Consider the following 25839-nt stretch of genomic DNA (forward strand, 5'->3'; position numbering starts at 1 on the left):
CCTTCTTTTTATTTTGTTTGGGATGAGACTATTATGTGATGTAACTATTTAGAACCTAACTGTTCTCAGGACAGAATAACAAACTCAGCACTTCTTATCACTTGTGGGGTTGCTTCCATGCTTCGGTAGAGATGTATGGGGCTAACAACAAGTTGCTTTTAATTACTTCTTTTCACAACTTGGAAAGTATCTGCCATTAATCACTAACCTTACACTTTTATTGCTGCAATCTTTTGTGAATGACAATTGAATCCAAAGGACTGATTTGCATTTCTAACAAACAATTATCATATTTGAGCGTTATGATCACATTTGCTAATTTGCTACTAATTTACTTCCACCTTATTTCTGTACCGTTATGATCCCTGTTCCATTGTCTGAGGAAGTGTGCATGCACACGAAAGCTCACGCCTTGAATAAATCTTCGTTGGTCTTAAAGGTGCCATTGGACTCAAATTCAGAAGTGAATGGATCTGACAGGATTACATTGTTCCTGGATACATACAAGATTCTCTCTGCCCTCTTGTCCAGACAGACGTCCTGTAGTACGTCTAAAACACCATATGCTTTTCTGATCCTGTGGCAAGACTAGCACGAATCTGACACGCTGCGTTGCATGAGCCCCGTGAACTACATCTCCCAAGACGTTTTGCAGCCGGCCCCCCTCTGATTGGCTAGTCTAGGCGTGACATCATGTGTTTTGGCTCTGGAAGGTCACATGTTTTGGGGTCTTCTTTGTTTTGTTTTGAGCTCGAACTTGAAGGAGACAAAAAGAGAGAGAGAGGGATCGGGAGCGGACCGGAGACACCGGCCTTTTCCCATCTGCAAGGAAGAGCGACTCGCAGGTAATCGTTCGCTTAAACACAGTGCTGGACCTCAGGAAGCCAAAAGCGTAATTAGGCACGGGTGACAGACTTGGGGCTTTTCCCCATTTTAAATGGGCACGAAGGAATAATGCCTTTAATCGTCACATGTTTAAATTAAACTTTTGTACTCGCGATGGGGCCTTGTAAAGTCAAAGTCACAAGAGGGAAAGGGTACCCTTTTCTAACATTTCTCCCCACCCCCCGCGCGACTTCATCTTCCAGGAAGCCGCTTTTGTCACTGAAGTTCCCAAAGGATCTGAACTCGGCTGACTTTCTTCTGCCTTCGTGGAATCTGTAACAAATGGCCCGGGATCGTGTAGTAGCTAACGATCCTTCCGTAGCACACAGGGTCGAATTAATGATACATATACTTCAAGGCGCAATTTCCTCCTTGGCAGTGTTACAACAAAACACCGTTAGCGCTGCCGAGAGCCTTGGTCGGGCGTGTAGAAAGGGGAGTGAATCTGGAGGCGGTAAACAGAGTGCGCGGCCGGGGAAGAAGGGGCCACGTTTCTGCATCGGCACTTTAAGGACATGTAAATACCGAATTTGCTCCACTGCAAGGGACGTGCTCGGTCTACGTGACGTTGTTGGCCTGCCTGTGAGCTCGAGGGAACTCCGCCCGTCCAAGCCCATCAGGTTTAAAACAGCCCCCACCCCCACCCCGGCAAGCATATCCTCCATATGCTTGCCGGGCAATTGTGCTTGGGCCGGCGCTGGAAGCTGACTGGAGACGGCTAGCAGACTTGGTCCGATCCTGCAGACATTAGGAGCGGCTCCTATAGGCGCCCTTTAAACAAAGCAGCTTTTCAGGGTTTGTTTTTTTTTTGTTTTGTAACTAGCATTGGTGACGTGTTAGGAGAACTCGGCGGACAGCCGGCACGCAGCTCGCCTTCCCAGCTGCATCTGCCTAATTTGGGGAGACATTTCGGGCGCTTAACTTCTCATTCGCAAATGAGTGCATAAATAGGCTGCCAGTTCTTCTGGTCTAGACCACTTTCGGAAGGGGGGAGGCGTGTCGCCCAAGAAGTCCTTAAACCCCATAAGCCTTTGTGGGGGAGGGGGAGAATGGAAATGAACCTTCCAAAGCTGAGAACAGGGCGAGCCACAGTGAGGTGCGAGGCGGAGAAAGGAAAGCAGGAAGCAATTATTCTTTCTTCCCACCCCCCTTTTTGGCAATTAATTGTTTGCCCTCTTCTCCCTCCCCCTGGAGCAGGAAAGGAGGGTGGGAAAGCGACTGGGCTGAGGAGGGCTGGCTCGTAGGCCAAACCGGGCCGGGGGCGGGGGGAGTCGAGCTGGAGAAACCGTGCGCTCTGATTGGGCATGCAGCGCGAGGGGGCGGGGCTGGCTGCCAGTGCTGTCCGGGGTGAAGGTGAACTGGAGGGTGTGCTCGTGAGCCGGGCGCCAGGCCGTTGCTCGAGGTCGAGCTCGGGGCAGTTGTGTAAAGGGCTCGCGGCGCTGCGATTGGAGGCGGCGCGGGCCAGCGAAGCGATCGTTCGGCCGCTGCCAGCGCATGAGTTGACGGGCCGCCGGTTTCTTGGAATTCAGTTTCCGGGCGGGGTGGCGACCATAAGTGCGTCAGAATCGCGTGGCAAAAATTAAAAGGGGCGCATAGGGCACGAGAAGCGTTTCGGGCCACAGCCCGGTTCGTGCAATGGATGCACGGTCAACAAATGTAAATGCATGGGGGGGGGGTGAAAAGGGTGGCTTAAAGGCCACAAGATGTAAATTGGGCCGGATGTAACTTCTAAGCAAGTCCCCCCCCCCCCAAAAAAAAACCTCAGAAAAACAACTGAGGGACTTTGTTCCTGCGAGCTTTCTTGAACAAACAGGCGGCAGGTTTTTCTTCCTCAACAGTAAGGAATAGTGAACCTCGGGGGAGGAGGGGCCAGTGTCCACAAGCTTTATAGCCGAAATCTATCTTTAACTGAGCCACATCAAAGTCTTCCCAAGAGTAGGCTGTGCGTGACCTCCAAGTGATCTCCAAACAGAAGAAAATTCCCCCAGGCACAACTTGTTATTTGTTATGCTGGGCAAGGAGCCAATTTGAACTTGAGCCGGCTTTCTTCAGGGAACTTTTATTTTTTGAGGTGTGGGGGTAATTTGAAAGTTGCTGTTCAAAATAAATTTTTCAAAGACTTTTACCAGTGGGACGGCATCACGACAAGAGTCCAGTGACAATAAGAGGCTGCATAGGAGCTTGAATTTTCAAAACGTTTATTTTGCAATTGTATCAGGTCAAAATCAGTTCCTGTTGTTAGTTGCTGCTTTTGTAAGTTCTTTGATTGAACCATATGAGATCTAGAAACTCTTTGATAATACAGAATGAACTAATAAAACAATGATGTGTTAGCAAATTAAGGCACAAAAACCCTGCGTGATCAAACCAGTGGTTTATCTAATCCAGCGTCCTGTCTCATTCAGTGACCAACCAGTTATACTGCCCAGAAGAGCATATTGGCTAAAGCATCCCCCTGATGTTGCTTCCTGGCACTGGTGTACAGAGGTTTACTGCCTCTGAATGTGAAGGCTCTTGAATGGACTTAAAATTCACATTTAGTGTTTGTAGCTGTCCAAGGATCAACTGAATCAATGTCTCATCAATAAACAGATGAAAAAGATCATGGTCAGCATTATTGCTCTACATTTGGGTAACTATTTCCTATGCAGATCATCAGTTTAAATGCTGCTTTACAAAATATAAAAATAAACATTGGCACTGAATGGTATCTGCAGCCAGCAGTGTGCTCCTGGTGGTATGTTCAAAAAGCAGTGCAATAGCAATTCAGCATGTTGCTTCCTTGGTTTCAAGCTGCTGTGCTTGTTCAACTGGAAGGGGAGAGAGAGAGAAAAACCTATAAACACAAAAAGTCCCCTTGCCTGTAGGAGCCACCGTCTCAGGAGGCATTAGGTAGAACAGAGCAAAGGAGGACATATATGAAGATAACACAAGCTGAATGAAAGGAAATGTCAAGGGCCTGTAAAATGGAGCTCCTCTGCCAGGCATTTGGTTGATGTAAACTGAACCAACATCTGCTGGGCCCCCCAGAAACCCCTCCCCATAAATAGAACCCAAATCGACCAACCTACGGGACCATTGTCAACAGGTTGGCATTGTTAGTTAGTGTTGGAATCGTTATAGAAAAAGTTACTGAACTGTCATTGAAACCACTGTTACTGTTGTATTTATTTGAGTTGTTGAATTCCACTGTATTATTCCTATGTTATATGTAAACTGCCCTGAGCCACAAGGGAGGACGGTATATAAATATAAAAAACAAACACGGCATACTAAGGTTTGAAGGAAATATATATCATTGCCTAATTCTGCAATTTTTCCTGGTCTTAAAGTAATTATTACAATATTTATATGCAAGCTGTAAAGTACTTACCTCTGCTATATTGTTTCCAAGCAAGATTTAAAACAATGTTTTGCAAGCATAATGATAAAGAGAGAGAGCTATGAACCAGGAAATTAAATCTCACCTGAATTGAACCTAGGCCGCCTACTCCCACAATGAAAAATTATACTAACCTGCCTTTCAGGTTGTTGCAAGGATCAGTGAGACAACACATATGAAGCACTTTGGTTGTGCTAAAGTGTTATATAAATTGTAAGTAGTAACACTAATTTTTAATTCTGGATGGTCCCCAAAATCATATGTAAGTATGTACAGTATAGAAATCAAGCTGCTTAAAAAATATATGGTATTAGATATTGGTGTAATCTAGCCAGACCAGGCAGTTTTATTTTACTTCATTCATACTCCACTTTTCATGTCTCTGGATAAAGGTTGCCATGCTCTCTGGAGATTGGATACCCGCCAAGAAAATTGTCTATTGACTATGAGATCACCTACATACATGTTTTAATATATTCATCTTGTGTCTGTTTCAGATGTCTTGTACTACAGTCCTAAACACAGTTACACCCTTCTAAGCACCTTAACTTCAATGGATTCAAAAAAGTCTCTCCGTTTAGTCATATTTAGTCATATGACAGTTAGTCATATTTAAATTGTACTTCAGGAGTTTACTGCACAAGGAATGAATGTTAAATAAGCACATACAAGTGAGGACCTGTGGGAATTTGAATTGGATGGAACAGATAGAACTGAGGGAAGATGAGACTTTCTATCCTTCCCTTTTACCTTCCACACACCCGTCCTGCAAGTCTCTGCAGGAGGATGGCTGCTAGGGGTTGATGTTGCACTGCAAACAAGCTGGGAAATCCAACATTCATGAATTGTGTTGATTCTGGTGCCATTCCTATTCATTTTTCCTCATTCTACAATGTTTTGAGAGCTGAATAAGCAAAATTAATCTCATAATTAATTGTCACATCAGCTTCAACAATGAATTCTTAAAGTTTATAATTAAAAATAATTGTTAGAAGACCAAAGCTATTTTTTTAAATAGTATTTGAAAAACTCAAGACTAATAGTTTACATTGCTTATAGGGATGAGGTATCTGCCAGCGAGGACAGTATTTAGCTTGATTTTACTTCAGATTTTTTATGCTGGAAGAAATGTTTCATATTAATCATACCTTTAGCTAGTGATGAACTCTCCTTGTCCCTTCACTTCAAATGCCCATTTAATGTTACCAGTGGTCTTATGGACCAAATAATTGGGAGTCTTGTTTAAAGCACTTAAAGTACTTATCATCATAACACAACGATGACATTTACAGTCTGAACTAACATTTTAAAAATTCTTTTCTTTAGCACCACAACGAAGACACATATCAATCTTTTCTCTATGATACAATAAACAGTTGATGTAAAAATGGTACTAATATTAGGACGCAGACTGAACAGAGGGGATAGTCGGGCCGAGGAGTCCCCAGTATCCAAGCGTAAAGTTTTTGAAATGGACCCAAAGTCCTTATCAGGCCATGAGTTTTTCGACTTCTCTTCTGGATCATCCCATGCTGAAAGCATACTCCAGATCTTCAATGAATTTCGTGACAGCCGCTTGTTTACAGATGTAATAATCTGTGTAGAAGGCAGAGAATTTCCCTGCCACCGAGCTGTACTTTCAGCCTGCAGTAGCTATTTCAGAGCTATGTTTTGCAACGACCACAGAGAAAGCCGAGAGATGTTGGTTGAAATTAATGGAATTTTTGCGGAAGCTATGGATTGCTTTTTACAGTATGTGTATACAGGCAAGGTAAAAATCACGACAGAGAATGTTCAATACCTCTTTGAAACATCAAGCCTCTTTCAGATAAGTATTTTGCGTGATGCTTGCGCAAAGTTCCTGGAAGAGCAGCTAGATCCTTGCAACTGCCTAGGAATCCAGCGTTTTGCTGATACACATTCTCTTAAAACACTTTTTACAAAATGTCGAAATTTTGCACTGCAAAATTTTGAGGATGTATCTCAGCATGAAGAATTTCTTGAGCTTGGGAAAGACGAACTTATTGATTACATTTGCAGTGATGAATTGGTAATCAGTAAAGAAGAGATGGTTTTTGAAGCAGTCATGCACTGGATTTACCGTGCTGTTGATCTCAGGCGCTCCGTATTACCGGAACTACTGACCCATGTGAGGCTGCCTTTGTTACACCCCAACTACTTTGTTCAGACAGTGGAAGTGGACCAGCTGATCCAGAATTCCCCTGAGTGTTATCAGTTGCTGCATGAAGCAAGAAGGTATCATGTTCTTGGAAATGAAATGATGTCCCCAAGAACTAGGCCACGAAGGTGAGTGGACTTGGTTGCTTATTTTTCTGTTCTGTTGAAGAAGCCATTCTTCAGGATGTGGATGATTTTTGCTAAATCTGTCAAAATCAGCCAATTTACTAGATGAAGTGAGCATTTGTTAGTACCTCAGTAAATGGGGGTGTGATCTGGTGGAGCTCAAATACCGTATGAGTAACTGGCGGTAAAATAGTAGGAGTATTAAATAATATGGTGTGCTATCCAAAGATACATTTAAATACATCTAAGTCCTGTTGGTTTCAGTAGGTCAGCTATATTAGAATAACTTCATGTGTAAAGGTAAAAGGGGTATCCCCTGTGCAAGCACTGAGTCATGTCTGACCCTTGGGGTGACGCCCTCCAGCGTTTTCATGGCAGACTCAATACAGGGTGGCCTTGCCAGTGCATTCCCCAGTCATTACTGTTTTACCCCCCAGCAGCAAGCTGGGTACTAATTTGCCGACCTCGGAAGGATGGAAGGCTGAGTCAACCTTGAGCCGGCTGCTGGGATTGAACTCCCAGCCTCATGGACAGACAGCTTCAGACAGCATTTCCGCTGCCTTAACACTCTGCGCCACAAGAGGCTCCAACTTCATGTATAGAAACACACTAGTGATTTTTCTTTCCTGATCTTTGCCTCATAACTGTACTCCATAAACTCAGATATAGCATTGGATCCAACTTGATTTTCCACTCAGTCACACCCAATTTTTATTATTAGAACCTCCATTTATTCAGATACAATGAAACAAAATTTCTTCAACTATTACATACAGGTGATGGGAGTGTTAATTACCAGGAAGGGCATACAAGCTGGTTGGATCTAACCTATAGTCTTCACTGAAATAAGAACTGTATTAACATTCTCAGAATACAAAGATTTTTCCTTGTTTCTTTCAAGTAATTGGACTCATTTTGTTTTGCATTTTAGTTATTGTTACCGTTCAGATGTTGAGACTGTTTCAGTACTTTGTTTCTTTTTCCATATTTAAATACACTTTTGAACAATGATCATCTTTGTTTTTCTATTTCTAGGTCAACTGGCTATTCCGAGGTGATAGTTGTCGTAGGAGGTTGTGAACGAGTGGGGGGCTTTAATTTGCCTTATACTGAATGCTATGACCCCATGACAGGGGAATGGAAGTCACTGGCAAAGTTACCAGAATTCACAAAGTCTGAGTACGCAGTTTGTGCCTTGAGGAACGATATCCTTGTTTCAGGTAAACATTTTGTAATATATATGTGGTCATTTTAAATCAATACATTATAAAGCATATATTGCAAGGAATGGAGCAATACGCACCTCGTGCTCATTTGTGCATCACACAGTAGCAGTGATGGATGAATGCACAAATGAGTCTTGCAGTGATTTCTGGGAAACATTTGAAGAGGTAATTTATACAACTCTCCTTTGATATAGACAAGATCCAATATAGGAAACCATTTCACAGGCGAGACTCATTAGTTTCCTTTTTGAATGCATCGCTGGATATAAGAAAAGTAGATGCACTAAATTCTCTGGAAAACAAAACAAAAATTATTTGGGGGAGTGGTAGGAAGAATTTATTGTTTACTCAGTGACCATGAATTGTTGGGTGTATTTATTTGTTGTGAACTTTATCAGCAGCAGTGTGTGCCTGTATCACTGAATAATATTTTCCTAGTTTGGACCCAAAGGCACCTAAACTTCTTGTTACTAATTGCCAGTATGTTGTCGTTTTGAAAAAAAATAAGGTGGAAGAATCAACAGTCGTGATGTGTGGATTTATAATTCTCAACTTAACATTTGGATCAGAGTTGCCTCTTTAAATAAAGGACGATGGCGTCATAAAATGGCTGTTCTTCTGGGTAAAGTAAGAGACTTTTATTACTCAAAATACTTAATTTTCTTAGCAGGTTGAGATGTAATACACATTGGAAATCAGATTGTTCTGCCACTTTCATAAATGGGTTTGCAAAAGGGGGATGTTAAAGGCACTCTCCATGGTGTCTCAAACTCATTGGCAGGTGGAGAAGCCCATACAAACATTTTTTTAGTATGTGCCAAGTACAGTTCTCCATAATTTTCTTCACTCTTTGTATTCCAGCCCTCCTGGGCTTCCTTGTTCAGTATAGTACTCCCGCCTCCTTTCTCCACTGCTTCTTTCACTCCCATGTCTTCCTGTTTCTCCTTGCTCTGGCTCTCTTCTCTCTTCTCTTACTGTGTTACCTTCTAGTTGTCGTCTCCCACCTAATCTTTATAGCCTGGTACTGCTCTGGCATACAGCCCTGTTCTTCCCCAGTTATTTTCTTATGATCCATTAAGGCCCTCCAGTGCCCTTGGAGACATGCCCCCGAGGGGCCAGAAGCTGAGAATAAGTAATTTTGCATGCTACAGGACGGATCTCAACATGGAGATGCAGTTTTAACCAACAGCCCTGTCAATATAAGAACTGGGATAACATCAGTGCAAAACTGACAGTCCAAACAACCAGCCTTGCCTGGGGAATACTGGCCTAGAAGATGGCAGAGAATCTAGGGGAAGCCTTCTGCCGTTGTCAAACTTGAAGGACAACCTGGCAACCTGAAGAGCAGCAGGCATGGGCAAAAGGCAGCTAACTCCAGAGGCAGCAAAATGTGTCACAGGCCAGGGGAATTGCCTGTTCTGTGGGTTGAGGTGCTCACAGTTTATCTTTACTCTGTTCCACATCCTTTGCTTCTGCTGGAAGAGGAAGCAGAGACAGTCAACATGATGGTACTTCATGACTGAAGTAAGTAATGCCACATGTGACAAGGGAGGATTCAACATAGGATGGCTTTTTTGACAGCAATAAAATATTGCATACTCTTTCAGTATCCAAAATTGACCTCGTTTTGTCGACTTGGCGCAAGTCTCATTTCTTTGCCTAGACCGGTGGTTCTCAACCCGGGGGCTGAATGGCCCTTTCACAGGGGTCGCACCAGGGTGAGCAGCTTGGCAGAGGGGGCACCGCCACTGTTGCCGCTTCTGAAGGCACCTGCCAATTTATATACAATTTATAACCAATTTATATACAATCATGAACAATGGATCTTCACGCCATTGGTCAGCTTCGGTTTCATTTCTGTGAAAGAACACTTGCATAATGTTATGGTTGGGGGTCACCACAACATGAGGAACTGTGTTAAAGGGTCGCAGCATTAGGAAGGTTGAGAACCACTGGCCTAGAACTTTTAAAAACCTAACAACGTACCCCAGCCTATTAGTGAGATTGTTTATAAAAATGCTAGGGAAGGGGTGCAATATGGTGCCTTTCATTGGATCAGTCACTTCTGTTCAGCTCAAAAGAGAAGCTGCAGGGTAGGTGCTAGTGGAGCAGCCACCCATAGCCACTATGGGGAATGGGCATAACTAAACTCCATATTCTACCCCTTTTTAGTCTTTTGAAGACTCCCCCCCCTTTTCCTGAGCCACACTTGCTCTAGTATTACAGCATGGTTCAGCAGGGAAAGGAGGGGTCTAGGATATGGCATCAGCATTTCTGACACATCTGTGCTTTTGCAGAGACACAACAGAAAAGGGAAAGTGGTGGGGTGTCAGCAGTAAGAACAGCTTGGATGACTGTGTGCAGACACTGTGACTAGGTGTTCTGATTGTTTGCACTAGTACTTTGGCTTGTGACCTTTTACTCCATGGAAAGAGACATGTCAAAGATCACACCCAGGTTCCTGGCTGAGTGTGCTGCTGATAGTTGCACCCCATCCAAGCAGAGCAAATGTGCTCCTTCCAAACCACATCTGATGAAGCTTATAAAAGCACTTATCTTATGTGTTATTTTCATACAGGAGAAAGGAATGCATTTAAAACTCCATAGACATGAGATATGATATGATTCCGTTGTAGCTTCAGCAATTAATCATGTCTGTTTCTGTATTCATGACCTCATCCTAGGGTCTGGGTTTTTTGTTTGGGTTTGGGGGGGGGGTTGTTTTTGTTTTGTTTTTTGTTTGTTTGTTTTTTGGTCACTTAACAATGTGACAAAAATTTAGGAAGATATAGATTTAAAAATATTTACCATTATAAAGTTTGAAAATTCTATGCGTTGCAAAATGGATATGAAGCTCCTTGGTGAGGTATACAAACTATCCAGTTTCTTGGGGGAGGAGGGGCAGAGTTAAGTGCAACGGCTTTAAATGACGTGACATTTACCCTCGCTGAAATAACCTGGGACATAAACATGTACTAAGGCAACCTTTCATCTCTCTTTTTAAAGGTGTATGTGGTTGGTGGATATGATGGGCAAAGTCGCCTAAGCAGCGTAGAATGTTATGACTCATTTTCCAATCGATGGACCGAGGTAGCATCTCTTAAAGAAGCAGTGAGTTCGCCAGCAGTCACCAGCTGTGTAGGCAAACTGTTTGTGATTGGAGGAGGTCCCGACGATAACACATGTTCTGACAAGGTTGGGTAATATTAATTTATCCACGTTTAAATTAAAAATCTGTCTGTTGTGTTTCTCATGTTTTCTCCCATGTATTATGACATATATTTGTCTTTATAGAATTACCAATGAAACAAGTGTGTGAAGCAAAATCCTTTGACCTAGCCAACCATTTCTAATTCTTACCCAATCAGTGTAAAATTCACACTGCAGCTACTATATACATTTGATGAGAACCGTTTTTACAAGTTAAATACCTTTCTCTTCAGGTTCAGTCATATGATCCTGATAGTAATTCTTGGCTACTCCGTGCAACAATCCCCATTGCAAAGAGATGTATAACAGCTGTATCATTAAACAATCTCATCTATGTTGCTGGAGGACTCACAAAGGCAATATATTGCTATGATCCACTTGAAGATTACTGGATGCACGTACAGAACACATTCAGCAGACAGGTAACCAACAAAAATTAATAGATATTATCTCTTGAGTCTTTCATCTTTTACAGCAAACTCGCAAGTTTGCATCTAATGAAAGTTGGTTTTTGCAGGCAACTTCATTCTTTCTTAACTGCTAGCTTGCTGGAACTGAAGGTTTCTACAGTATTTGAGGTAGCCAAACAAGGGTATGCAGTGCATTCAATAAGATTCCTTTTGGTTTTGCTCAGTTTACCTCTACTAAAGAAGCTTCTTAAGAAACTGACTTAAATAAATTGTACCAGCTACTAAGTAGAACTGAACCATCACTTCACAATGTGTTTAGCTTTGCAATTCCAAGACACTACATTTAGCTTAATATATTTTAAACTGTAGTCTAAAATATACAGTACAAAACTTTGTGGCTACTTCTCATAAAACACTGTATATATGGGAAAGTGTTCCTTTTGGACTATAGTCCTCAATGCTGTATGCTTAAGGCCAAAAGCAAAGGTCATTTAATAATTTTCACATCAATCAAAATAGCAGAAACCAGCATGTAAGCTTTTAGATTTTCAAAAATTTGTAATGTCATTGCCCCACTCCATCCCTCAGCAGATGGCTTGATTCAGGCCATGATTTTGAAGCCATTTATCTTGTGTTGAATGCCCTGTATAATATCATTTCAGATGTTAACTAGTTTAGCAAGTCTAAAGAAATGGTCAGGTATTGCTGTTGCGAATTGTTTCTGTAGATTCTGTTTACATTTGAATTTTATACAATTACATTTCAAACTTTACTTCTGGTTTTTCATGATCTTTTATAACCTCATACATAAAAGTCTGCCTAATAAGGATCTACTACATTGTATCTGATAAAGTCAAGTCTAGTTCAAAGTTTACCCTGGAATAAAAACTTCTTAGTCTTTAAGATGCCAGTAGATTCCTATGTATTTTTGTTGTACACACTGATCTTTGATTCACAAAAATGCAACGTTATTCCATATAGTCAAATTAAACACTTTATTACTATAGTTTTTCTACCATTTTACAATATTCTGCAAAAGCAACCTTAATAGATTATCTGGTGTTTCTACCCTTTGTATCCACTAATCTTTTACGATGTTCTCTTTACCTGCCTTAACTCTTCCTTGATTTTTGTAGTAGTGATTTTTATCTTCTTTCATTGGTTTGTTTTGGAAAATTAGCTTGTATTTTATGTTGTGTCTGAAGATTCTAATCAAATATTCAAAACACATCTCAGTTCTTGTGGTTCCATTTCTTTTCCTGTGCTCTGGTACCTTTCCTCATTTGCTCGTCTTAATCTTGTCTCTCAGTTTGTTCTCTTTGTTTCATTCTTTCACACAGTGCTTCTATTCTGTTTAATAGTTAACGCCTTTTCCCATGACAGACTGCAAGAGTCAACCATGCCAACTGCACTAGGAAGGGCATATTTAAGTGCCCCAGAATTGTTCTGCTGCATCTCCCTTTGGAGTTGGCAAAACAACACGACCTCTTTGAACGCTAATTCTTGACTGTTTATTCATCTTGACTCTTGTCAACTATATTTACCCGTGTAATGTCAGGATTTGTGAGTTCTGCTAATCCCTAGTATGAAGTATGCACATTATCAAGAAATATGAAAACATCTGGAATGAGCAAAGAACTGATATGGTATGCTGTTATGTCCATTTCATAAACGTTAGAGGTAAGTGATTTCCAGAGACACCTACTGTTACATTTTAATTATCTCTTCTTTGTATATTTGGTGAACAGGAAAACTGTGGCATGTCCGTATGTAATGGCAAGATCTATATCCTGGGCGGTAGACGTGAAAACGGAGAAGCCACAGATACTATTCTTTGTTACGACCCTGCAACCAGCATTATCACAGGAGTAGCAGCCATGCCCAGGCCAGTTTCATATCATGGCTGTGTGACTATCCACAGATACAATGAAAAGTCCTTTAAACTCTAAAAGAAGAAGAGTTTGTATATAATGAATCAGTGGCCTATGACAAACAAGATTTGAAAAAGTCATATTAAGAAACAACAGGTTGCCTTTTCCAAAGTGTCATCAACCAAGGAACATCATCAAGTGTTTTATATTTTTTTATATAATGCCTTGAATATTTTCAGTATCTACAGTTCAGTGATTGCTGCCATGTTGTGGTTTCAAAACAATAACAGTGTATACTGGTAATTAGCATATGTTCATTTCTATATTTCTAATCAAACATTTTTATTTTGAATGTGCCTTTGCAACAGTTCCTGCACTGAGCATTGTCTCCAAATCTTTATTCTTCTTTTTGGTAAGTATTGTTAAATATATAGAAAAAAAGATATGGAAGTTTAAGTTTGTATCATTTCATTTGGACAGTGGACTGAGAAAACACTGCTTGTTTTGCAAAATAGGGTTTTTTCCTTCCTTTTCTTTTTCATGTAAAGAATTGATATTCAAATACTTGAAGAATATTATCTCTTTGAAGATCTAAACCATTTCAGAACACCTGTTTCCCCTTCATTATCTGTTCCACTTAATATTTCTGGTAAGGCCTAAGAGGAGTGTGTCTCATGGTTTAAGTGCCACTCAGCGCTTAACACCCACTCAGGGCAGCCGTCCCGCATCTGAGGCTTGGAGGCTGTAGATCCCTGCTGCTTGAGAGCTGCCCTTGCTGGTGAGTTCCCTTAACAGCCTTTCCAGGTCCTGGGGGGAGGGGGAGGCCCCACCCCCCTAATCTAGCGCCTGTTGTATTTCTGAATGCAACGGGCTTGGCCCCTAGTCACTATATAAATGCACTATAAATACACACATACACAGCATCATTTGTTGTCTGAGAGTCAGGCAAATAAAAGTTTTGTATTATTTGGATAGGACTATTGTACTGCTCTGAATCTCACTATTAAGCAATAGCTTAAAGCTTCTTGGTTATCTCTTGAGTATTCAGAATTCTTATTTGAAGTACTAGTATCAAAGCCCATTTAAAAAAATGTACTAGTATCAAAGATGGGCTTTGAAAGAGGCAGGAGGCAGGAGGGCATGAGAGGGTGGCCGCAGCTCCCTTTGGCCTGCAAAGTGGGCTAAAGGGAGTGGAAAGACCTACCCAGTGACAGGGCTTTGCAGCCCACAGGGACACTCCAAACTCCACCCCCCCTCCCCGGTTTCCTCCCAGCAGGAGCGTACCTGCGGGCCACAAAGCCCTGTCACTGCCTCTCTCCTCGTGGGCGACAATGGAGGCTTCTAGCAGGCAAGGAGGGAGGGTGGGAGGTGGAGGGCCAGTCAGGATGGACCTGGACAGTTTCCTCCCAGGAGGCTGTTTCCCAAATATAAGAGAGCAAAATAGTGTTAAGGATGTCTGAATACTGCAAATGTCAAATTGGAGTTGCTTCTCGGAAATGGATCCCATGGAGTTTCTGGTTACAACTAAAGAGGCTCTGTTTTTCCTATCACAATGGTGCTGGAGTTCAGTATCAGGATGAGTTTTATATTCAGGGTAATAATAATAATGACGATCCCAAAATAATATTTTAAACTAATGATCAATTAAACGAGTAACAGATAGAGAACAGTCTGTCTCAGCAGATTCTGTCTTTAACGGGATGGGAAATGTGTATAATTCTTGAGAGACTGGTAAACAGCCATATCTTTATGAATCAACATCTGTGAAGCTGTTAGATTTAACCCTAGCATTTTTTGTATGGCATAAGTAAATTCCGTATTGCCTCAGCATACATTATTTCAGTGTTCTTTCTGGGAGTTAATACACACACGCCTTCCAGTTATACATGGTATCAGGTCAGCTGCTTATGCATTAGCAGCAGTGGTAACTAAAAATGCTGAACACCAGTCAAAGCTAGATGCACCAACACATCCATTACACCATATTAAATTATTTTCATGCTTTCACACTAGTCACTCGAACTTCACTTTGATCCTGACAAAACGAGTTTTGAATTTACTGTGAAACATACAGCAATTTAGTTGCTCTTCCTATTTTTTTAAGTGAAACTTGGATCATGATCATAAACCAATGCATACCTTTCCATTTTTACACAGGGAAGACATCAATGATGTTCCAGTTTAATGTTTTACATCTGCCATTGGCTGAACAATCTATAGTGGATTGTGGGTTTTATTCTCCCTAAAATGAACATTTTAGTTTTATGTTAAATAGACTGACCAGCAATGACTGGAACAATGGTCTCTTATGTGCATTTGGTGCAACCCTGTGCACAGTCCCTCTGCTTTAGGTCCACTGAAACCAATAAGCTTAGACTGCAGTATCTCTAGACAAGATATCTTGACCTGGTAAAAATTAATCACTGTACCTTGGTATCTTAAATAATTGTTAGGCTGTTCGTGCAACTTGTGTTGTTACTTAAAAGTGAGATCTAATTTTTCATGTTTTGAATAGATGTAGCGTTTTTTTTTGTTCCCCTGATATTGACAGGGCATTCTATTGTTCACTGGAACATTTTTAATACAGTGAACATTCAACATTAGCTGTATGAACTTGAACATACACTGCTAGAAGAAGAAGAGTTGGTTCTTCCATGCCGCTTTTCTCTACCAGAAGAAGTCTCAAAGCAGCTCACAATTGCCTTCCCTTTCCTCTCCCCACAACAGACACCCTGTGAGGTAGGTGAGGCTGAGAGAGCCCTGATACTACTGCTCAGTCAGAATATCTCTATTCAGGCTCAGCTGGCTGCATGTGGAAGAGGAGCGGGGAATCAAACCTGGTTCACCAGATTAGAAGTCTGCGCTCCTAACCACTACACCAAGCTGGCTCTCCTATTCAAAGGTTTGGCTGCATAAGAGTAAGTTCCATGGCATGTCACACAGAAAGTTCTGGAGTTGGAAAAGGGTCTTAAACCATCCATTCCATCTCCCTGCTCAGTGCAGAAAATCCACAGCATTCCTGACAGATAGCTCCGCTTAAAGACCCCTAAGTGAGGGGCTGCTACCACCCCTTTAGTAACTGGTTCCATTGTTGAACTATTCTTAACATTAGGAAGATTCTTGGAAGGTGTAATCATTCAATGTGTTTTCAGATATAAAAGGAATAATTAAGTACGCATAATTTTGCCCCTTCCGATGTACAAACCGTTTGTAGAAACAGTTCACAAGTGGCAAATTTAGAAAATGGTATTCAGTGCCATCTCCCTACCCCCACCCCTATTAATTCCATTTTGGAATATACATCCACAGACTGACCTTAGTCCCACTTGAGGTATAGTTCGTTCAGTATTTGGCGGGTGCTTAGCTTATATGTGCCTTTCTCCAGTTTTCTTTTGAAATAATGCTTCCTTCAATCTTTTTTGCAACATGCCCTATGGGGGACATTTTTATGATCAGTTCAAATGTGAGAAGCACAGATACGTATGTATGGTTCAAGCTACTGTTAATCATTTGAAAATGGTACTCATGTATAGCAAGCACCTGTTTACATAGTTCCTCATAAAAGTAACAATTTATCCACAGGAAATTGACTATTTTACCCACATTATCAATAGAGCATGCCTTCCTGATTTATTTGCAGACTCCCTCTTCCTGCTTAGAATGAGCAGCTACCCGCTTAAGGAAAAAGTCATACTAGGAAAAAGTCATATTATATGGCTTTTGACTTGAACTCAGGCATTTATCCTACTTAGGCTATACTTTATCCTTCCATCCATGCCATGTATTTTTAGGCTCCAGGCTCTGTCATGCAACTGGATACAGCTTTTTAGTTTAGGCTTATATGTATAGACTGATCCTGCATTGTGCAGGGTTTTGAATTAGATGGCCTGTATGGCCCCTTCCAACTCTATGATTCTATATTTATTCAAAAGTACGAATTAATTGAACAGATCAGGACTGCCATCTTAATAATTTACTAGTTGCCTTGATCTATATCCTATACTGACTGTGCCTTAACCTTGCTCCTAATTTATCTGCAGCCATAGCACAAAATCATCTGCCACTCAGCAATTTTATACCATATGGAACAACAGAAATGTTCTGTAACCTTTAATAGTTGTTCTCTTCTGGTCTCGTGAAGACTACAGGCCAAGGCTGTAGGGATTTCTAGGGAAGTAATTTCTTGTAAGAGCCTCTTGTGGCGCAGAGTGGTAAGGCAGCCGTCTGAAAGCTTTGCCCATGAGGCTGGGAGTTCAATCTCAGCAGCCGGCTCAAGGTCGACTCAGCCTTCCATCCTTCCGAGGTCGGTAAAATGAGTACCCAGCTTGCTGGGGGGTTATGGTAATGACTGAGGAAGGCACTGGCAAACCACCCCGTATTGAGTCTGCCATGAAAACGCTGGAGGGCATCACCCCAAGGGTCAGACATGACTCGGTGCTTGCACAGGGGATACCTTTACCTTTATCTAATTTCTTGTAGAATGATCTTCCACAGCACAAGAGCATCAATATCTTGACTTTTGATATGATAAAATAATAATAGAACATTGATAGAAGAATAGCAGATGAGCAATGGATGCAGATTATTTATACATGATAATTAGGAACATATTTTCTGGCTGAAATCAAATATGCATATCTATCCAGTAGACACTGAAGATGACATATTACAAGATTATCCAAAAATAGAGTCAATCTTTTCATGTATGCCTTCAGTCTTGGTTTAAAAAAAAGTTTCAATGAATAAGGCCCATTCCCAGGAAATGCTGAATCTACAAGCACAATGGTTTGACACTTACACTATAACAAATAGTATAGTGACTATGGTCTGATGGTTAACACCAGTTAACCATCAGACCACCAACCAAAGTTGGATGCTTTATGATGCAAATCTATAACATTGCTTGTGTTAGTTAATTCTGAAATGTATGTATAACATGTAGCGTTTTATTGCTGTAGTGTCCAATTTATGCTTAACTTTTCAGATATCTTTGCTGTTGCACTAATCTGTTTCAGCTTATATATATTAGGAAAAAGAAAGGATGAAGAGTATTTTGTGCACAGATCAATTGATCGACCCATTAGTATGCTGCATATAATGAAAATTGCCATATACACAAATTATTCTTAAAATAAGAAGTTTGTACTTTTGCAAAACCATATTTCATTGTAGTTATTTCTTATTCCAAGAAAATAGTTACTGTAGCATGTTACTGTGAAAATCAGTCTTTGTTCTCAAAGAATAACCTACCTATGTAATACATTTCTTGGTCCCATGTTACTGAAGGCTTTTCATTTGAGAATGCCAATTGTGACTTGTTCACAGAATCAACGCAATACAGACCGTGTTGCCATTCTTTATTTTGCATGCAAAATTAAATAATATGTTGTTAGATTTTAATGGCTCAAGATACATTCATATTGGTTTTAGTGTGCAATAAATATTAATATTCAGCCACTCTCAGGTGTGCTCGCAATCTCTTCATTTGCAGAACAACCCTGAGAAAGATCATTTGCATAACCAATTATGTTCTGAAAGCAGCCAAATTGTCTGTACTTGTCCTTCTCCTCTCCAAGTTGTTGATATCCTGGAATAAAGATTGATTACATTACAATTTATTTAAAGCGTGTACCCCAAATTCTCTGAAAAGTCTAGTGCATTACTTTACAACATATCAAGAAAATAAATCTCTTTTTAAGCACCTTTAAAAGGTTACAGTGGTGAGACCCATGAAAATGATTTGGGAATTTGACTTTGGCATATATAAATATGGAATATTCTTGGAAGATTGTGGGCCTTGTCCTTATAACACTTCATGTAATTAACGTACAAATTTCTTGGTCTTAAAAAGCCTTTTAAATGCTCTAAAGTAGTCAAGGAAACATTCCTTCTCCACTCAGTTTAAAGTTTCATAACCAATATAAGATTGTCAGTACTATAGGGTAAATGGCAGCTAACCACACATGAAACCCAGCAGGTGAAATCTTCCAGTTACAATTCATATATTGGAACTAGTAACAGCTATTGTGATAACTATTGTGTCACTCAGTTATGAACATATTACTCTACACCATACTTTTCAGAACTATAACATTTCTCATTCTTGTAGTCTAATACAACAGTAAATATTTTAATGTTATTTTATGTACATGTATTTATAAATCTGTATGATTTGGGGGTGATAGTTTTATATTAGTAAGGAAATGATTGCATAGAAGTCGTGCCCATAGCTACTGTGTATGGTATGTAGCCGTATTTAAGTGAGGGTGAAAAGCATGTGATCTCAGCTTATTTTGTATAGTTAATCCAAAGAATAGAGCCTGTATGTTTGTAAACAATCTATTCATAGTGTAATCTCTGCCAAAAACCTTAAAAAATCCAAAATAAACGTTAATTTGCATAACATTCAATTGTTCAGTTTTTCCTCTTCCATATGACTGGGATTCTGCCAACTTTGAATTTTTGTTCAAAGTTCTGACGTTAGATGACTATCTGGTCTTATATATATTTCTTCCCCCATTTTCACTGGGAGAAGAAATATATATTCATACCAAGTATTAGCATTGTGGCATTGTTTCATTTATGAGTTGTCCTCATTTGCACTATAAGCCATTTGCAATACTTCCCAAATGAACCCCATCAAGGAAGAGAATTCTATTGAAGGGAGAATTCCGATTCTGATTCTTAACTTGCCATCGCCTTGAAGCCCAGATTTTATTGAGGATGAAGTTGTTCCCTGTTCTTTATTCATTTCTGATGATTTGTGAATCCAACAAAAAACACGGAAGATACTATAAAAGCTCTCAACCCCAAAATAAAATTTGGATCACCACACACCATACCCCACACACACATTTTAGGTGACAGCCCATCAAGAGGACATGTGCTGTTTCCTGATCCAAAGTTTACCTCTTGAGCCATCTGCTCTATAGTGGGGTGCTCTCAGGACAATCACAGATATTGGGACCAAGTTGCACAGCAAAACAATCTGTCCTCCAGGAGGATCTATGATGCTTCCTAGTTGATGGTGGGGTGAAACTCATTGAAGGCCTAGTGGAATATGTTCCGAGTTCTTTACCATGTGTCCGGACAATAAAAATGTCACTAATGTCAAGCAGGTATAGGAGAGAAATGAGTGGGCACAGCCATGAAGATGTTAGTGTGATGTGGGGCCATGCAGGGTGTCAATGATTGTACCATTGATCTGAAGTCACAGATTGTTTGCCACCAAACTTGAAGTCGTTCTGGTTGAGAAGAAAATGGCAGCGTTTGGTGGAATGGTCCGTTGTGGTGGTGTCAGGAATCCTGCTGCAAATGGCTTGCAATCCAGCCCTGAGCCGCCTGACAGCCTGAGCAGCTTCATGATACCGGGCTGCGGAATCCCAGAGGGTCTTACCTCAAGGAGCATTACCCCCGCCGGGAAATTCAGAGAGGAGAGGGCTTGAATCCCGGTCCCCCCCCCCCTCGTTTACAGCCCTGCACGCATAATAGAGTGCGCCTGAAAGGTGGGGGGGGGAGAGGAAAGCAACTCCATCACCAACACATCCCTCTACCTGAGAGGCTTGCACCAGCTGCATTTCTGCACCAGCTAAAACCTCTGCCCGGAAACCCTGTGGCCAGAACACTCTCCCCTCCCGAGCCCTCAAGGCCGGCGCCGCCGACACCCGGGGAGCCGAGAGCAAGAGCCACAGACGGCGCGGGCATGTGCAGCCCTTCCAGCCTCTCCCTTGGCCCGCCCCTTTCTCGCTCTCCGGCTGCGCAGCCGCGCCCCCTCGTCGCCGTGACGGGCAGGCGAAAGAGCACGGAGTCGATGGCGGCTGCGCGTTGCGAGCGGTGGCCTCGCTGAGCGCTGGGCTGGTGGCTGCGGAAGCGCCGGCCTTCCAGGGTGCCTCTGAGCCAGTCGCTGAGTTGCGCGCACGGAGCCGGAGCTTGATGCCTCCTAGGCCGGGAAAGGGCCCCAGAGGTGAGGGGTGGGCTCCGTGGGGAGGGCTTGGCGTCGCGCTGCTTTGCAGGAGGGCTTGGGGGAGATGCCTCCAGGGTCCTGGCTTGCCGTGGGGTCGAGAAGCGAGGGAATGCTCCTAGCTGTGCCCAGATCCTGACAATGTTTCCTTGGAGGTGGCTCCATTGATCAATCCTAGATAACTTAATTCCGGGTCTGGGCATGCAGCTTACCTCTGCAGCCCAGACCTGGCCGTGTTTACGTTAAAGTTATCTCCATAGATGGCAGCGTGAGTTGCTTTTGAATAAGTTACACGTGCATCCTAAATCTAAACAGTTAGGAGCACATGTTCAAAATCAGTGGCGTTAGGTATGCCTCACTGTTTACGATAGAATTGCAATCATGCAGACTGATCCTCTGTTTGCTGAATTCAATGGAAATAAGTATGTAGACGTAATATTTCTAGCCTGATCCCAACATCCTCTTTATTCAGTTTGGAATATAGTAGTGGGCAAACAATCAGTTAAGTTTGTTTTTTTTGCAATAATCCATGGACAGTATACTGTAGTTTGTTTGTTTAAATTAAATGAAGCATCCAGCAACTACATAAAACATGCTGTGTCTTGATGTACACCTTCCTGTGCTCAAGCGTGCCTGCAAGATTCTTGCAAAGTTGTCACAAAGTTGAAGAGTGCTCCCCTTGGTTGAGAATGGGAAGTTGAGGCTAAATAGCTCCTCTGATCCTGAACATCAGTTCTCAAGTCTCTGCAGCACCATCATACTGGTGACCCCTGTGCCAGAGTAACATGTTTTGTGGCCATGCTTTAGGTTAGCACCTGTTCTAAAGAAGTGTTGGTTGAAAGAAAAGTTTCAAATGCCATATTTTACTTTCAGGTCTCCTTGGTTTTGATATTATAAAGGCGAGTTGTAAGGTTACTGTCAAGGATATGTAGCTAAATTTGTGCAATAGAATGTATTCTAAATGTTTTTGCCCCTATTTACAACAGGTTTTCTTTCATATAACTGGGAAGACTAAAGAAATTGAGATATCGTGAATGAACGCTGCAATCTCCTGGAAGAGCTAGGAGAAAAAATTGAACTGTACATCTCTGTTACATCCAGGGTAAGACATTACATATTGCTTTAATTCCATTTAGAATTGCCTTCCAGATTTTCTCTGTGTAGGGGGTGTATTGGCAGAGAGCATGTATGTTATTTCTATAGCCATTCGTTATCAAAAGTGAATAGGAAAAGGATTGTCTGTGGTTGGGTTGTGGCTGAGGACATGATTTGCAGTATTGGAGGTTCCTCACAAACTATTTCTGCCCTCACTGCCATTTAAGAGGATTATATTTGTACTTCCAGCACTGTGCACTGTAAAAGCCAAGGAAAATCCATAAAAACATCCCTGCCACATTCATTCATACATACATACATACATACATACATACATACATACACACACACACACACACACGTGTGTGTGTATGCATACATGTTTTGTGTGGTTGTTGCTGGTGGATTTTTGAAGGTACTTACAATTAGTAATGGTACACTTCTCCCCCACTCTTGGGGCATTTTGGGGAGACATGGTTTCTAAAGGCTTTGCAAGTTACTATAAAATAGCACAACTTAGTTATGCCTCTTAGAAAGGGGCTCTCTCTGAGATGGTTGTGTCTGACTCTTGATTCCCCCTCCCCCCCTTCTTTCCAGCATAGAGGCCAAGCATGTCAGGAATCAAGAGAGCGATAGAAGAGAAGGACCCAGACTATGAAGAGATCTCAGTTGTACATACAAACAAACGTCATAAAGCTGTTGAACAGTCAGGTAGAAATTCAGTTTTAACATGCAGATGTGTAGGATGACATTGTCTGTAGAATGCTGCTGGTTTTCTCTTGCACAAGTACAATTATACAGAAACATCCATTTGGGTGATGTGTGGCAGTTTGGTCGACAGATCAAGAACCCCTTCTCATAACTTCGCTAATTATCTTAGCAGGTCTACTTGAAAGTAAGTCACATGCTATTCAGTGGGGCTTGCTCCCAAGGAAGCCTTCTTAGGATTACAGCAAGGTAATAGCGTCAAGCCATGCTGGATCTGAAATAATGATATTAGTTATTTTATGTAGCACTTCTGTCACATTTTCAGAGGATTTCACCTGATTTATTTATTGTGTTTGGATATTTATATCCTCCTTTTCTTGCAGCTGGTGTCTTCTTCCCCATTTTATTCTTACAACAACCCTTTAAGGCATAGGTGGCCAAGCAAGTATGACTGGCCTGGTGAGCTTTCCTGGCAGAGTGGGGATTTGAACCTGGGTTTTCCAGATTCTAGTCCAACCCTCTGACTGCTACACCATGTTGGTTCACAGATATTTATAGCTGCGACTGATTACTGTAATATATTTTAGAGGGATGGGATTGGTTCTTGATGATGACTTGAAAGCTTCAGCTGATGCAGAATTCAGCTGCCTGCTTTTCAGTACATGCTTCATTATGTTCTTACCTTCCATCTAGTCTGTGGTTAGTGTCCTGGCTGCCAGTGAACTTCAGAGTCCAGTGCTGGTTCTCGTTTTGTGAACTAGGACCCAGAAACTGCCAAGACCACTTTTTCCTTGGGGTGGCTGCTGGTCTGGGTCATGCCCCACTAGAAGTGAAGCTATCAGCGGTCAGGTTGCAGGGCTTTCTCTGCACTTGTTTCAAGGTTGTGGAATTACCCCTTTGGTTCTGGTAAGGGTGTAAATGGAGCCTTTCTGCTTTCTGGCCTTACAGCAGGTGCAGAGGTCCTGGATTGCTGTTGTAGTTCATTATATTGTGTATATTGACTGTGGTTTATAATTTGTTTAATTGCAGTTTCATTTAGTTAGAAACTGTGGAGCTCTGGAGGGCCAGGGTATAAATGCTTTAAATGAATACTAGGCAACTGTTGTTCCCTGTGGTGACTGCTGTTATTCCCCTATTCCCAGCGGCAGCACATAGAAACAAATCTTCTTAGGGCTACAAGCTCAGCCGCTCATACCAGAGCTTCAGTTTGAACTGATGATCTTCTGTGGCCCAGCTTGTTAATTTGAACCATTGTGTAATGCCAGCTAAGAATCCCTTTCTGAGTGCTTCTTTAGTATACTTGTGACCCTTTTAAAGGTGGGTGAAAGAAAGTTTTATGTGGTTTTAAAGAATGCCTAGAGCCACAATGGACATTCCTCACTGTTTACAAGTATTCAGTCTGTGACTGAAAAATCTCACAGAGTCTTGAGAATTACTGTGCTTGACTTCTTCAAGGAACCTCCAATTCATCTGACTGGCTGGCTCTCAGTTTTTCTAGTCACAGAAACTTTTATATGTCAATCTGCGAAGAATGTCCCTTGAAGATCCCTGTAATGGATCTTGCTTGTTTAAAGGTCACCTTCTGTGAATAGAAGGGTTTTTAAAAATTCTTTTAAAGGTAATTTCATTTGGCCTCCACTGGGAACCCATGGGTTCCTACTCTCTTGTATGGTGTGTGGATCACTGAAGTCTGTATCCACACCGGTTCTTCAAAAAGATTTCTTGAAACTGATCAAAACACTGTCTGTAGTTTGTGGGTGCTCTGCTAGCAATTCGATTTCTGAGCCCTCATCCTTGTAATTTGGGTTTGGACACAAGGTGACATCTACACATAGCTGGACCATCTAATGCAGTGTATTATTCTGGCTTTTCCTATAAACACCTTTAAGACATGAGAAGCAGAATGTAATGCTGCAAGTGACTTGAGTTCTTGTGTTTGAACAGCCCGGAATGCTGCAGTACTGAAAATTGAGGACATTATTAAAGAGCAGTTTTTGGTAGAAATGAAGAACAAAGAGCATGAGATTGAAGTCATAGATCAGGTATATGCAGCTCTCTTGCTTGTCATTGATTTATTTGGGAGGGAGCTGTGATGCACAGTCCCTGTAATTCATAACAGCATTGTCTTCTTCTGTTGTTTAGCGCCTGATTGAAGCAAGAAGAATGATGGATAAACTACGTGCTTGCATTGTTGCGAACTATTATGCTTCTGCTGGTCTTCTTAAAGTCGGAGAAGTAAATATTATGTTAACAGAAATATTGTTTGCATACTGGCAAAAATGGCTGGTGCTGATTTTTAACTAGTTGTTAGTCATATTTCGAAACATCCTTCAGAAGTTGCTGAGAATGTTACTTCCACTAGACTGGCTTGGCAAGATCTTCATTACATCCACTGTAGTTCTCAACCAGTTAGATTTCTTATGCCGATCATTGACAGTAACTTATCTCTTATATGAAAAGGCCAGTTCCCAATATTCCACCTCCTAGCATGACCAGTCTACAAATTCAGGATGAGGATATGCAGTTAAGAGCCAATTTGATTAACATTTGCTCTTGAGAAAGATGCCTGATGCTTCTCCCAGGCTTCAGGGTGCCCATTATTGACAGTAACTTCTCCCAGACTCCAAGGTGATCAGTTCCTGTGTGCATTATTTTGTCTTCCCCATAGGACTGAATGACTAATAGAGATTCTATTCATGGTACTTTTTTGGTGAGGGCAGAACTTTCTTCCCCAGTCAGCTTGGGTAGTTCAGCCCTCATCAGGAGAGGTCCTGCAGAGGATATTGAG

At 41.5% G+C, this 25839-nt stretch overlaps 2 protein-coding genes and 1 non-coding gene across 7 annotated transcripts in view; all 3 read left to right on the forward strand.

Moving 5' to 3' along the window:
* The first annotated feature begins 700 nt into the window (after window positions 1-700).
* Window positions 701-19693, forward strand: KLHL24 (kelch like family member 24). 3 transcript variants are annotated; one of them, XM_077349362.1, is made up of 7 exons: window positions 701-845; window positions 5594-6574; window positions 7607-7791; window positions 8306-8424; window positions 10804-10992; window positions 11241-11429; window positions 13166-19693. In XM_077349362.1, the coding sequence occupies exons 2-7, from the start codon at window positions 5655-5657 to the stop codon at window positions 13364-13366; spliced, it is 1803 nt and encodes a 600-aa protein (XP_077205477.1). In that variant the 5' UTR covers window positions 701-845; window positions 5594-5654; the 3' UTR covers window positions 13367-19693. The 3 variants fall into 3 exon arrangements, with proteins under 3 accessions (XP_077205477.1, XP_077205479.1, XP_077205480.1); XM_077349364.1 differs by lacking the exon at window positions 701-845 and adding an exon at window positions 1056-1680; XM_077349365.1 differs by lacking the exon at window positions 701-845 and adding an exon at window positions 3160-3492.
* On the forward strand, window positions 3582-3717 carry LOC143844114 (small nucleolar RNA SNORA8). The gene has a single exon (XR_013233815.1). It is a non-coding gene; the product is annotated as a small nucleolar RNA SNORA8 (small nucleolar RNA).
* Window positions 19694-21065: 1372 nt separating the features above from the next.
* YEATS2 (YEATS domain containing 2) overlaps window positions 21066-25839 on the forward strand; it is a 36185-nt gene continuing 31411 nt past the window's right edge. For 2 of the 3 annotated variants that reach the window (XM_077349359.1, XM_077349361.1), the window contains exons 1-5: window positions 21066-21251; window positions 22235-22350; window positions 22941-23054; window positions 24996-25093; window positions 25194-25286. In XM_077349359.1, coding sequence (XP_077205474.1) covers window positions 22955-23054; window positions 24996-25093; window positions 25194-25286 — 291 coding nt within the window. In that variant the 5' untranslated portion in view covers window positions 21066-21251; window positions 22235-22350; window positions 22941-22954. The remainder of the gene's footprint in view (window positions 21252-22234; window positions 22351-22940; window positions 23055-24995; window positions 25094-25193; window positions 25287-25839) is intronic. The other variant, XM_077349360.1, reaches the window with a different exon arrangement.

This window comes from Paroedura picta, chromosome 8 (genome assembly GCF_049243985.1).
Source record: "Paroedura picta isolate Pp20150507F chromosome 8, Ppicta_v3.0, whole genome shotgun sequence".
In the NCBI taxonomy this organism is placed as follows: domain Eukaryota; kingdom Metazoa; phylum Chordata; class Lepidosauria; order Squamata; family Gekkonidae; genus Paroedura; species Paroedura picta.

Bases quoted from the DNA above. Each gene is read 5' to 3' on its own strand.
- KLHL24 (XM_077349362.1), top strand. From the start codon at position 5,655: ATGGTACTAATATTAGGACGCAGACTGAACAGAGGGGATAGTCGGGCC. The intron at 7,792-8,305 runs GTAAACATTTTG...AAAAAAAATAAG, and splicing joins GAACGATATCCTTGTTTCAG to GTGGAAGAATCAACAGTCGT. The intron at 8,425-10,803 runs GTAAGAGACTTT...CTCTTTTTAAAG, and splicing joins TGGCTGTTCTTCTGGGTAAA to GTGTATGTGGTTGGTGGATA.